At 41.1% G+C, this 13,505-nt stretch overlaps 1 protein-coding gene across 1 annotated transcript in view; it reads right to left on the minus strand.

Annotated features, from left to right (window-relative positions):
• Window positions 1-13,505, minus strand: part of CNTNAP5 (contactin associated protein family member 5) — a 266,113-nt gene that overhangs the window by 141,860 nt on the left and 110,748 nt on the right. The window contains exon 4 of the mRNA XM_066323037.1: window positions 4,068-4,215. Within this exon, the coding sequence (XP_066179134.1) occupies window positions 4,068-4,215 (148 nt within the window). The remainder of the gene's footprint in view (window positions 1-4,067; window positions 4,216-13,505) is intronic.

Consider the following 13,505-nt stretch of genomic DNA (forward strand, 5'->3'; position numbering starts at 1 on the left):
GAGATGTCCTGCCCAGTCACAGCTTACTGCCTTGAATGACCCTGAAGCCATGCCCACCTCCTCCCAGACCCAAGGGATGAATGTGGATGACTACTTCAGATGTGACTGTTCTGCCATGCAGCTTTATCCCTACCATAAACTTCTGCTTCCTTTGGGTAAGCAATCATTTGGGAATTTATCTTGTGTGTTTGATTACAAACACTACTGGTCAATGACCATCGGACATTAAGCAGTTCCCTGCAATGAGTTCTTTTCTGTCTCATAGGAAGACAAAGGGGAGAATGCAGGAAGGTGGGGGGAAATAAAGAAAAAGGAAAAAAGAAAGAAAGAAAGAAAGAAAGAAAGAAAGAAAGAAAGAAAGAAAGAAAGAAAGAAAGAAGAAAGAAAGAAAGAAAGAAAGAAAGAAAGAAAGAAAGAAAGAAAGAAAGAAAGAAAGAAAGAAAGAAAGAAAGAAAGAAAGAAAGAAAGAAAGAAAGAAAGAAAGAAAGAAAGAAAGAAAGAAAGAAAGAAAGAAAGAAAGAAAGAAAGAAAGAAAGAAAGGAGACAGAAAAGGAATCCAGTAAAAATATCATTTAATAAAAAAGCACAATATCAGATCATATTCCCCGAAGCAATGACAGCAAAATATGAGAAATCAGAGTCTTGAACTGCAAATGAAGAATTCTGCTCTCAGAAGACACCCTGTCTCACACCATATCATTGTTTCTCCTGTGGTATCCCAGCCTGTTAACTGCACATACACCCAATTCTGCTGATGCACCTTGGGCTGTTAACCAGTTATAGAATGTGATCAACATCTTCAATGCAGCTATAAATCTTATCCTATAAAAGCAATTGCGTCAGCAATTTTCTTTTTTCCTGTGCTAAGCTAACAAGACTTTTCCCAAGTATAAAGATACACTTGTCACCCCTTGCCACCTCCAGCATCAAAAGCAATTGGTTTGCCATTTGTCTGAGCATGTCCTCTGCTGCAGCTCTGCTTATCTGCTACAAATACACTGCTGGAGCCGCTGCTGCAGAGGGACAGCAAGGGCTTACACATATTTCTGCATGGAACTTTCCACAGAACTCATCATCAATCCTTTTCTGAACAGGAAACATTAATGTATGTTTTCAGATCATCATCTCCTTCCTATTTCAGTACCTATTTTGAGGATACCAGATGAGATCTTTAGGGGAATTTCAAATAAATGTACTCAATTTTCATTCAAATACATACTTTCTGAAGAAAGTAAACAATTAGCAGGCTATCTGTGAATTACAGATTTTATGATAGCCTTGGAGTCCTTTATTCATAGGAACTTTGATCTGTATGGGATAGGATCAGGTACACTCATAATCTGAAATAGCTTTTCTGTTCAAAACATGTTTTTTATTTTTCCAAAGTAAACTGGCAGCCAAATAGAGGGTGAAAAGAAAAAGGGAAGAAGGAAAAAAAGAAAAAGACAAAAAATGAAAGCTCTTTTGCTTGACAGGGAGACTTGAGGAATAGATTCATAGTAAATTATTTCCAGCAGAAGCAGTAAACAACACCAAGCGCCATTCAGCAGCACAGTACCATCACAGACTAAGTTACCCTTTTTGGCATCCAATGCACACAGCAGGATTCCTCAGGATGGTTTGTTGCTGTGTCCTGGAAGAGTGTCACCTGGCAGGTGACCTGCAGGACCTGAAGCCTTCCACGCTGCCCCTAATAAACAGCCATCACTGAAAGCTGCACTTGCAAAAGTTACCACAGGGTTGTGTTCCTGGGACCTCTTGAGCAGAGAACACTGCACAGGAGAGTCACATGCCAAAAATGAGATACCAGAGCCTTCTGCTGCCACAAGACTGTCACATTCACCTAAAAAGGCAGCAGGGAAGCCAAAGGTGGCTCTTACAAATTGAGCTGATCCTGTTTCTACTCTCAGCAGCACATCCCTTCTTCCAAATACAGACACATGCATGAAGATGGTGCACATTCAGTATACCTGTTCTAGTTCTGTTTCCTTCCTGCTTTGTTCAACAAGCCTCTCTCTAGAAACTTAAGTTTTGTAATTTTTAATTTCTTCCCAGATTATTAATATTTCTGGTGCTGCAACTGAACACAGTGGATGAGTTCTGCTATCAACTTTACAAAATGCACTTATATAGTTGTACACCAGCTCAGGATATGCAGCAGATATTCTGCCAGTATACAACAAGAAATGACATTTTATAAATGATCAAACATCTTTTGTACAGTGCTGGTGTGTCTGGGTTAGGAGTAGCCAAGTCAGTGAAACTATATAAGCACAACTTGTAGACAAGCATTGCTTGGCATATGCAATTTGCCAGAGAGAAATGTGAATGGCACATTTATACAAATGGAATGAATATTTCAACACCCTGTAAAAGTTTTATGAATCCCTTTATTTCTTTCCTGCCTCACTTTAATCTCATACTTTAATTCTGCACAAGCACTTTTATTTCCTGCAACTGCAGGGTACGGGACAAAAATGAAGACTTAAATGATAACACAAGGCAACTCAGCCTGCAAGTGACTCTGAAATCTTCTTTGTATCATAGAAAATACAACCCCAGTCTGACATGAAAGAAGTGCTCATGTAGTACATCACATGGACTAGCAAAAAAGAAAAATCAGCCACGAAAGTTCCAATCTTCCCTAAGTTCAACTTCTATTTGTTACACAACTGTTTGGAGTGTACACTTCACTGCAGAGGTTTGGGCATCATTAGGAGAAGAAAGCTCTTGAAAACAGATGAGCTGGCAGTTTCAGAATCATGTCACCAAGGACAGGTAATTTTGAATTTCAGCTTTCAGTGTACATGTTTACTCGTATACCTGGAAAAGGCCTCTTGCCCTAATGACTGCATCACACTAGGTCAGTCCACAGTGCCTGTACAGGTGGAGAAACAGCATATAAAAGAAGCTGAATGGATGTGACAGACCTACACAGAGACCATGAGAATCCTCCTGTGAAACCATGTGAAGCAGTCCTAAGATCCATGTGCAGTGACAAGGCCCCAGTGTCCTGGAGTTGTGTCTTTGTTCAGTGGGAACATGTGAATCAAAAAGTTAAATAAACTTATTTTATTTAGCTTAGATGAATTTAGGTTGTCTCACAAATAGTTTTTTTAAGCTTATTCTGTTACAACCGATTATCTGTGCTTGGGAAGAACAGATAAGGACCTAAGCTAAATGGGGAGATGTACCAGTACAGTGGTGTCACATAATGGTGACCTGTGCCACACCATGCCAAATTTATCAGTAAAATGCTGTTAATCCCCTGAACTCCCCACAACAAAATCTCCCCTGTTTCCAGTAGCATCTCAAGTCACAAAAATGAACACAAAGCCACCTGAGAAGCAGTTATTTGACTTGGATTTCCTCATGAGGGGACTTCCCATTTTCTGCAATGGAGCAGTCTCAGTCCTTTTTACCTTACATTCACAGTCTGCCATGGCCATAGTTAATACATCTGCAGCACTAAAACATGATTTGTCCACAAAACACCCCAATCCAGTAACATTTGCAGGCTGCTCCAAAGCCCAAAACACTACAGACCGTATCTTCAAAGACCATCACGTGTTAAGAGAAGCAAAAGAAAGCTGTCATGTACAAGCAATTAAATCAGCAGACATGTTCTCTACACTCTGAAGCTATACAGTCATCAGCCTCAAACATAACCAGAGCTGCAAAATCCACAGCACTTCACAACTAGGTAACTTGCCTTAAACTCAGAAATGAACTATTTAGGCAAATATAGCCCCATAAAGATCCCAACTAGCTTTGTGACCTCCAGGGGCAGGAGGTTTTGCAGCATGTGACTGCCTGGCACTGCCAGAAACAGCACATTGCTCTGTGGTGGGCTCAGCCCTGAGGAGGCTTCACCAGCTGAGTGAGATGGGCAGCACATCCCTGGGCAGAAAGGCAAGAATAACTGCTAAAAAAAAAAAAATAAACAATGGCAACGTATTTCATGTTACACTTTAACTCATAAAACTTTTACTGCGCTCTTTCTGCAGCACTGCCAGCACCAAGTAAAAGCTCTTTGACAAAATGTGGGTTAAGATGCAGGCACTTACTGTAAGAGCAGCCAAAGACCTCAACTCTCAGCCCTATCCGCCCACCAGCATTCCACTTCAGGGGGATGAAACGCAGGAATCGAGCCTTCATGGAGTGCAGCAGTTTGTGGTGAACCACACTGTCAGCATTGCTGTTCCCTGTGAAAACCTGGAACGACAAAGAGCCTTGGTGAGACATTAAGCAGCAAGAGGTGAATGCAGCACTCTGAACAAAGGCTGTTTCACCTCTCTTTCACCATTCTTTGTCTCAAATGTTACTTAAAATTATTTAAATTGATTATCAAGTTTTCTTCTGAGTGCAGCATCTCTTATGAAGAGAAACAAGGGAGACAGCAGCACACAGAGCACCTCAGCACAGTGGGGAGAAGTATACACAGAGTTACAAAAGCAGATTGTAGATGGGGATGATACTAAAGATGCTGCACAATTTCTCCCACCCCAGGCTATTCCCATGCACCATAATACTCCATCAACCCCTAAAACAGTCAGAGTTCCACAGGCACAGTGAAGGATGGGGCTCGATTTAGCCTTTGGTGCACTCATGGAAGTACTAAACAATAGACACAAAGCCACTGAATCTCTTCAGAGTCTGGGAAGAAGAACAGGACAGTGCACTTCCAGATACCCAACAAAAAACTCAAGCAAGTAACAGGAAGAGATAAAAGCCTGAGTAAGTACACAGGAGAATTAGCATTTTGACTGTGTTTGCACCCAAGAGCCAAAGTATGCAAACAGTAATAATAATTTAATTCTTTTCCTTACTTATTTAATTAATTGCCTGCAACAGCAAGCCAAAATTAATGGCCCTAGTCAGAATTATAACTTAAGAACAGAAAATTCTCTCATGGATGAAGAATGATCAAGGGATTTCAAAGACAAACCTACAGAAAAACATCAAGACTGTATTCCTGCCTGAAGCATTTTCAATTCATCTTTACACCCTTGTCTGTAATATTGGCCCAGGAATATCAGAGACTTCCTGCAATCCTCAGAACATTTGAACAATTCAGCTAGGATTGAAATTTGAAGCTAACAGTTTTGTAATACATAAAAACCAAAGAGAGAACACACAAAACATACTCTCACTGGAGAGACATACTTGCAAAAGAGGTCCTGTATTTTGTAAGCGTAAAATTTCATCACAAAATGTTGTACCAGTTTAAGATGCTCCTGCAGTTCAAAAATCAGCACCATTCACCTACACAATGCAATTGGGAGCAAAATTGGGATAAGCCCATTACAATAGACCTACAAATCTTTTTGATGGTTGATGGATATGTTAAAGAGATTAGGGGCTCATCTCCACTTGACTCTTCTCCTCAAATGCAAGCATTCCAATTTTTTTCCAAATGTAATAGATGGCATAAAACCTCAAATTCAGTGTGTTCTTGTTTTACTAAACTTAGCATCCAATTGTTCTATTAGAACTATATAAAATAAACAATATTCTGGAACATTTCTAAGGCACAATTTTTTGAAACCATCCCATGTAACTTGGGGAAATTCTCTTCTATATACAATAAGCCTTATTTTCCACCCAGCCATGAATGCAAAAGACCGCATATATCTCCCTTCCTAAAACATTCTTTGCATTTCATTACTGTTATTGCCTGCCTCTGAAGATGAACAACGTTACTGAAATGGTCTCTCACAATCCCAGCTACCTCCTTGAAAAACCACCCTTCAAAACACAAAACACAGCTGGTTTTGGCTGAAGTGTAGTTAATTTTCTTTATAGTAGTTTGTACGGGGCTGTGTCTTGGATTTGGGCTGGAAACAGCATTGACAGTACAGAGATGATTTAGTTATTGCCAAGCAGTGCTTGCGCAGAGTCAGGGACTCTTCTGCTCCTCATCCCACCAGTGAGGAGACAAGGGAAGATGAGCTATCCCATCCCACTGTGCTCAGCACACAGAGCTGGGGGAAGGACAGGGCGATGTTCAGACTGATGGAATTTGTATTCCCAAGTCATCATTATGTGTGATGGAGCCTGGCTGTCCTGGGAATGGCTGAACATCTCCCTGCTCATGGGAAGTGGAGAATGAACTCCTTCTTCTGCTTGCAAAAGTGTGTGTGGCTTTTGTTTTATCCATTAAACTGTCTTTATCTCAACCCTCCCATGAGTTATCTCACATTTAATCTTCCAATTCTCTCCCCCATCCCATGTAGGGAGAGTGAGCAGCTGTGTGGGGCTCAGGTAATGGTTGGGGTTAATCCATTACAGATCTGTAAAATTATTTCTATTAGGATCTTATCAGGCTGAAAAGGGGGAAAAATTGGTTATCCCAGTTGTCCTCAATGCTTTGCTTTTTGTACACCTCCTAATTCTGAACTTTTTATGCACAAGATCTTGTGTACAAGTACTATGCAACAGCTTACTAACCTCTCACAAATTTAGCTATATTATTTTTTAATGGAGATTTTTGTTGATATTAATTCAAAGTTAACTATATATGGCAGATATGTTTTGAGGAGTGGAACAAACAGTAAGTATTTCTATATGTCCTGATCTTACTCATACTGCTTTCCACATAGGAGCCAATTTCAAATTCCAGCAGAGAGTCTTTCAGAGACTTTTTCTTTATATCTCAAGGGAAAAATCTTGCTCCTCTCAATAATGAAATTGTCAGTAGAGAGTCAACCTCACAGTCATAGCTGTGGCAGTCCTCACACTTTTAGTAAGATATTAATGGATATATAAGACACATAAAGGAAACTGTTGCTTTCTGTTTGTTTGCTCCAAAGGCTCATGTTCTTGGAGTCATGTGATTATGTAAATGTCTCACCTTTAATAAGATAAAAAAGAAAGAACAACAACAACAAAAGGGGAACAGAGAGTTTCCAGCCCTCCCAGTTGCGAAGAAATGCTTAAAATGCAGTGATTGGAGTGAAAGTAAAGGTGAAAAGTAAGAGACAAAAGAAAAAATACGCCTTAATACTGTGAAACAAGCTGGGGCGTCCAGCATACTTTAGTGACTGTCTGTGGCATCAAGGAGGTTGTGGTTTTGTCAGGGAAAAGATTCACAGCTGTACAACACCCATTGTAAGCTGATCTTGCTGCCTACCCACTGGCATCTCTGCTAGGTATCTTCTTCCATCAGCACCTCAATCCAGCAAGAGCCAGAATTACTCACATTCAGCCTCCACATCAGTTCACTCCAAACCTGATGGGCAGCTATGTAAAACCATCCCTCCCATACTGAAAGAACCACAATGGTAAAAAAAAAAACTATTCAGAGGTCCAACACAGCCTTTACACAACTTTTTTTCTCAAGCTCCTCTAATATGCAAAGAGCTAATGCCCCTTCTGGGGAAAGGAAATCTACAGGCACTGCTGTACCCATTGATCTGTGCCTATGAGATGGTTTTGTGCTACTGGCATATTCCTGCTTGCTGCTACTGGCAGGGCGTCACTGTGTGTGTGCCTTCAGCATTGCTTTGATTTTCCCTTCCAACTCCCACTGCTATACAGATCACCTTTTGATGCTTTATGGACCACCTGTGGGCTGTAGACCATTGATTGAATAATACCAATTGCCACAGACGGTCACTTGAAAACTTAAGATCCACAGCTGACACAGAAAAAAAATTCATCCATTAAAGAAGATGAAACGTGGATGCAGTACCAGCTTTCGCAGCCCTGGAGGTTCAAATATTGATTAACAGTAAACCTATCGGTGAGAATGGCAGAAGTACCTTGAGGAATGGCCTCTATTACAACCTGTTGTTGATAAGGATTAATTCCCAGGAATAAAATGACAAACAAGTGCAGAAAACAAAGCACTTGCATTTCCCATGCAACGCAGTTGCTCTGGGAGGGAACACAGCACTTCAATCTGTGTCTTTTAACAAGCCCTGTAAACACAACAGACAGATGATTTACATGGGAAATTCTGCCTCTGGCATTCTGTGGGGCTTATAAATCAAAGAGCTCCATTAGTGCCAAATTTTGCCATCAGTTTCTTGAAGGCAAAAGCTTTTCCCCAGTGCCAGCAGCTGCAAGGTTAACAGCTGGCCAGGGCTGCCCCTCAGACCAAGCTTGTTTCACGGAGCCTGGCTGCATGGTGCTCTGCTGTGACACAGGCCACAGTAATATTTTATGAGACTTTTTTTATGAGCTAGCAAAGGCAGGTCCCCCTGGCATGAAAAGGTGAGGGGAGAGCAGCTGCAGTGGTTTGGAGCAGGGTCTGACCGGCTCAGTGCTGCCTCTTGGGCACCAGCTGGAGGCACGTAGGGAAGAATGGCAATGAGACAAGTGTGTGCAAGGCTCCTCCCAATGCTCAGCTCACCTGCATCATGGATTATAGTGGAATAGGACAAAATGGAATTCCAGTTCAAATGAAAAAGAAAATTTTGAAAAGAAGCATAAATCTCAAAACTGCTGTTGTTGCCTGGAATTTGCATGGATGAGTCCCTTAGGAAACACAAGGGTTCAACTAAATGGGCTATATTTACAGCTCTCCCATTCAGAGGGATCCCAAATGCTTTTCAAGGACAGTTCAGGAAAATGTCACACAGCAGCAGTGAAATATGAAAGTTCTGTGATAACCCTGAAGACACATATTTGTTTCTTTACCTCATGAATTAATTCAGAGCTATGCCAGATCATACCAGTGAGATCTGATGAGCTTTAGATCATCCTCTGGCCAAACTCAGACTGGTCTCCACCTCCCAACACAGAAGCAGAAATTGGGCGCAAGTGTCTGCTCATGAAAACCTAATTAATTCAAAAGATAAGATCAGATGCAGGACTTTATCTCAGCCTCCCCCAGTATGAACTCTCTGCACACCACATGGCAACTTATTTACAGACTTGCAGGTTCCCCTAATGGCTCTGCTGAATACATTCTGCTCTCCCACTTTGTTAGGCAGGTAATGGGATGGGTTCAAAATGAGTGTGCAAGCAGCAACGTCGGCACAATCCTCAGCCCTGCATGGTGAGCAGGCAGACCTGAGCTTAACTATCTTCTAGGGGAGGTATTTTAAGACATACTGAAAACTCTCATTTCTGCCAAAGTACAACTGAATTGAGGGGAAAGAAATAATCAGATTATAAATGTGCAGAGGGCGTACAACACAGATGTTAGCAATTTACAACATTTCAACCTTCAGTAAAAGAAATACAAGCACAGAGAGGAGCACTCCACCTTCAAATCTCAGCCGTGACATCACAGTGTGCTGTCTCCAACGCCTGAAGAAAAAGGACAAGAGGGCACTTGATTCAAGCTATCCAGAGCTTAGTGAAGGAGCCAAAGGGAGACAAAAAGCAGCTAAGACTGTCATAAATCCAAAAACTGCAGTACTTAGGAGTAAAGCAGTGTCATCCTCTCCTTTAAACTTCCTTAGCCAGATGAGAAAGATCACCATCTAGGAGTTTGCACTGTGATCCAGACCATACTTCCTGGAAAATGACTCCCAAGTACTTCAGTGTACATGCACTTTAAGAAAAGCATGAGTTTTCAATAAAGAATCAGCATGAAAATCTAAAAGAGGAAGAAAGAATTACCTAGCTTTTCACATTTTTCTGGCTGAAACAAACTGACTTTATCTTCTCCAAAGGCAATGAGACTTCAGTTCTGCTGAAGATTATGTTGCCTGGCATGCAACACAGTGGGGCTACTGGGTGTGGCTACTAAATCCAGGTTTGGAGGAAAACCAGTGACCAAAACCAAGTTATGGCACAAGTCCAAGATCTCTGCTTGTATGTGTGGAAATGGACTGAAGGCTACCAGGATAAGGACACAATACTGCCACAAATACACCCTATGGAAACCGTGCACCCTCTGATTTTAATGGGATGCTACAGGGTTTCTTTTCACAGAAAAATTATACTGCACCAGTGCTTGCTAGCTGTGCCTTAGCCACAGGCATGTGGCTACAGGTTTCTGCAACAGTGAAAATTAAAAAAAAAAAAAAAAAAACATTTAGTTGCTGCTGCAAAACACAAGTAACTGTCAGTTCAGGCAATTGTAGAAACTTCCCCGTTTCACCTCAGCTCAGCCCTAAAACACAGAAAGATGTAAAAACTAAAATAAAATTTCAAAGTCTAAATGCTTGGTTTTGTTGGGTTTTTTTTCACATTTTGCCATTTCTGCATCCTGTGAATGCCAGCGGTGAAAAATGTTGCTTTGCTTATGTAATGGAGAAAGTCTTGCCTACCACATCAAGCCAGAACTGTTAATACCTTGTCACAAAGAAACAGTGAAATGGCTTTGCTGTCATCTCCATTGCCCTGTGCCCAGACTGGGAGCTGTTAAAAGCTTCTCCTGGTTGGGAGGGTGAGTACAGTGCAGCTGCCCAGCCCAGGAGTTCACAGCAGGACCTGGCCCCTGGGAGTTTTCTCTTCCAGCATCTGGCCTTAAAAAATTATTCTGCTGTTAAAGGGGGTCAGACCCTGGGGAGAAGGAAAGGATGACAAGGAGGACTCCTCAGCTCCTTTAAGAACTGAAGTTTAGAGCTCTGTTTTCAATACCACACAGCTACATTTGGCACATGGATGGCAAACCTAAGTACTCCTTTTTCCCACCTCCCTTTCTCAAAAGTTAAATTTTCTTTCAGTGTTCTTTCAAAGCATCTGTAAAAACAAAGTAAATTTACTTGGAGGAACTTGCCTGCTTAGGAGAATAAATGGGAGATTTTTTCCACTGATTTAAGGAGGTTTCAGCCTGAGCCCAAGAGGAAACTGTCAGCCTAGTCCAGGGACCAAAAGCTGGAGGGCAGGTTGTGTCCACTTAGCATATCAGTCACCTCTGAGCATCTCTTTCCACTTCATGATTCTTTCCTATAAATGCACCACAGTCTTTATGACAAAAGGTAAACAGTTATTTCTGGTTAACAGCCTGAGCTGATTTGCCTGCTTCCAGAATCGTGATTCAGCTTCCAGCTTGAATACCTTGACTCAAGCCAGTCTAAACCTTATCCTACCTTCATAAAGAGAAGGCTCCTTTCTGCTTATATTTCTTCTTCCTCAACAGCAGTTACATTTTTCTCTGTGAAACACCCATCCTTGACAAGAACCTCAGAAATAATATCCCCTGGCACACTGTCAGACAATAACCTCAGAAACAATATCCCCTGGCACACCGTCAGAGCTGCTATTAGGGAGGAGTGGGGGGGGAAGAATAGAAGAAGCACCTGTCAAAATTATCCTCCCATAATGTATCATCTGAAGAAGTGACAGCTTTCCATCTCATCCCTCTACCCTCCTAACGGGGAAAAAAATTGTCTACAAAGAGGTAGTTAAACTTCCCTATACAGCAAGGATTAAAATGAGTCCTGATCAAGCAGGAGTCCTACTGGGGACTGCATTACACTTGTTACTTATTGAGGGCCTGACTGCTGTGCTCCAGCAATGCAGTGTCCACATGGGCTCTGAGCTACTGGCAGTTTCTGTACAAGCAGAGGAGAGGAAATGCAGTAATGTGACAGGGTCCATACTAATTCATCACTTCCCTAAATGATCTGCTCAAGTGAGAAGGTTATTTGCTGCTAATCCACCCCATTACACTGTGTTCATACCTTTCTGTCTGGTTAGTTACTTTCCAAATACAGGAACAAATGCAGTTAACAACATCATTAACAGCAGATAGATGACTGCCCAATATAAACTACATTTATATTAAGAATGCTGCTTATTATCCTTCTGCTGACAGTTGGTAGAACTAATCACAGCATTTCCAATGAAACCCATCATTTTTACATCATCAAAATATTTTGAAAGCAAAAGCATTTTAAAAAAAGTTAAAGAATAGACATTGAGACAATCTATTAAATTCTTTTCTAAATACGTCTGTATCAAAATCAAAAATGTGTGTAATGATGGTGACATTAGAAACATGAAGTTTCTTGGATCCCTTAAGGACAGTGAAACACTTCTATTTAGAACAAAGGAAATTAAACAAAATATTGGAGAACTTTTTAACCCTTTGCACATTTTTTCCCTGTTCTGATTCACCCCTAGAAAATTCTAATTTATTTTCTTGCTTTGTTCAGGAGCACCTTTCTATATTGAAATGGACAGTTCGATCTTTAAACACTTTGAATTAGTGTCAATCTGTTTCTGGAGTCTGCCAAACTGTACCTTGGAAAAGTCTGATTCTGTATCTACCAGAGACATTTCCCAATAGGCAACTTGGGTGCAGTGATCTCTTTTGAAGAAAAGCAAATTTTCCAAATGGATGATACACGAGCTACATCACTTGACCTCAGGATGAGAAAATGGTCTCTGTCTTCTTCAATTTCCTCATATAGATGTAGCCCAAGTGCCTGATCCAAGTGCCTGTAGTTGGGCAGGTTGCCCTTCTTCTTCTTCCCAGCAATGAACCAAGTGCAATTTCCTTACCATACTGAGACACCCTTGGCACACATATGTGAAATTGCATCTCACAAAATTGCCTTTCATTGATGGAGAATGGATCCCTACCTTTAGATTTTACAATCAGCTTTGTCTTTGGAGGACCTGGAGGTGAAGCTGTTATCACTGTTAATATCATCACTGCTACATAGATAAATAATAGAAGCAAGAAGCAAGAAGCAAAATTAAACTTGTAAATTAAAAGTCTAAGCTAAAAGTCGGCAGCTAATTCCTGCTTGTGTTCAGCCTCTGCGCTTTATCTTACAGGCAATCCTACATAAAGATAGTATTTTAAACTAAATCACAACAAGGATAAATATTTCCCTAGTACCTTGACTAGATTAACCTTAGCCAACAGACTGAAACTGCTCTTCTGCTGCCAACACTAATCATAGATTTCAGCTGTTCTGCATAAATCTCATGGAGACCTTCATGCTTTACATTAAATTAGAGGGATTAACAATGCAGTGAATATGTTTATGTCTGGCAGTGTTGGGGAACTCTGGGAACCTTCCCTGCATTTAGCTTCATCAAAGTACATTTAAATAGCTAGTGCTGTACACTCAGTATCTCTCTGGTTGTAATTTGCCAGACGGATCCAGCAAGATGACACTAGAGAGGTGTTAGTTATTCCATGCAACAGTGACCTCAGATGAATACTGTGCTTCATTATGTTACATTATTTCGCTGTTATAAGGTTTGATAGCGTTTGCATTTAGATCAGTAAAGTAATATCCTGTGAAAGAAGAAAAGTAGGTAGGCTTGATTTTCTCGAGTGTTCTACAAAGCACTGAAATGCAGGTGCCTACAAACACGTTTTTTTTATAATCTCCTCCCCAATGCCCCATAGCAACTTCCGTGAGGAAGAAAAGACAGGTTATAGTAGTAGGCAACTCCCTTCTCAGGGGAACAAAGGGTTCAATACACTGGACAGATCCTCCTCTTATGGAAGTCTGCACCGTCCCTGGGGCCTGGGCTAAGGACATCATCAGGAAAATTCCCAGCCTAGTACAACCCTCAGACTATTACCCATTGCTGCTCTTCCAGGTGGGGGGCAATGAAGCCACAATCCCACCCCTCAGAGC

This window comes from Sylvia atricapilla, chromosome 7 (genome assembly GCF_009819655.1).
Source record: "Sylvia atricapilla isolate bSylAtr1 chromosome 7, bSylAtr1.pri, whole genome shotgun sequence".
NCBI lineage: Eukaryota > Metazoa > Chordata > Aves > Passeriformes > Sylviidae > Sylvia > Sylvia atricapilla.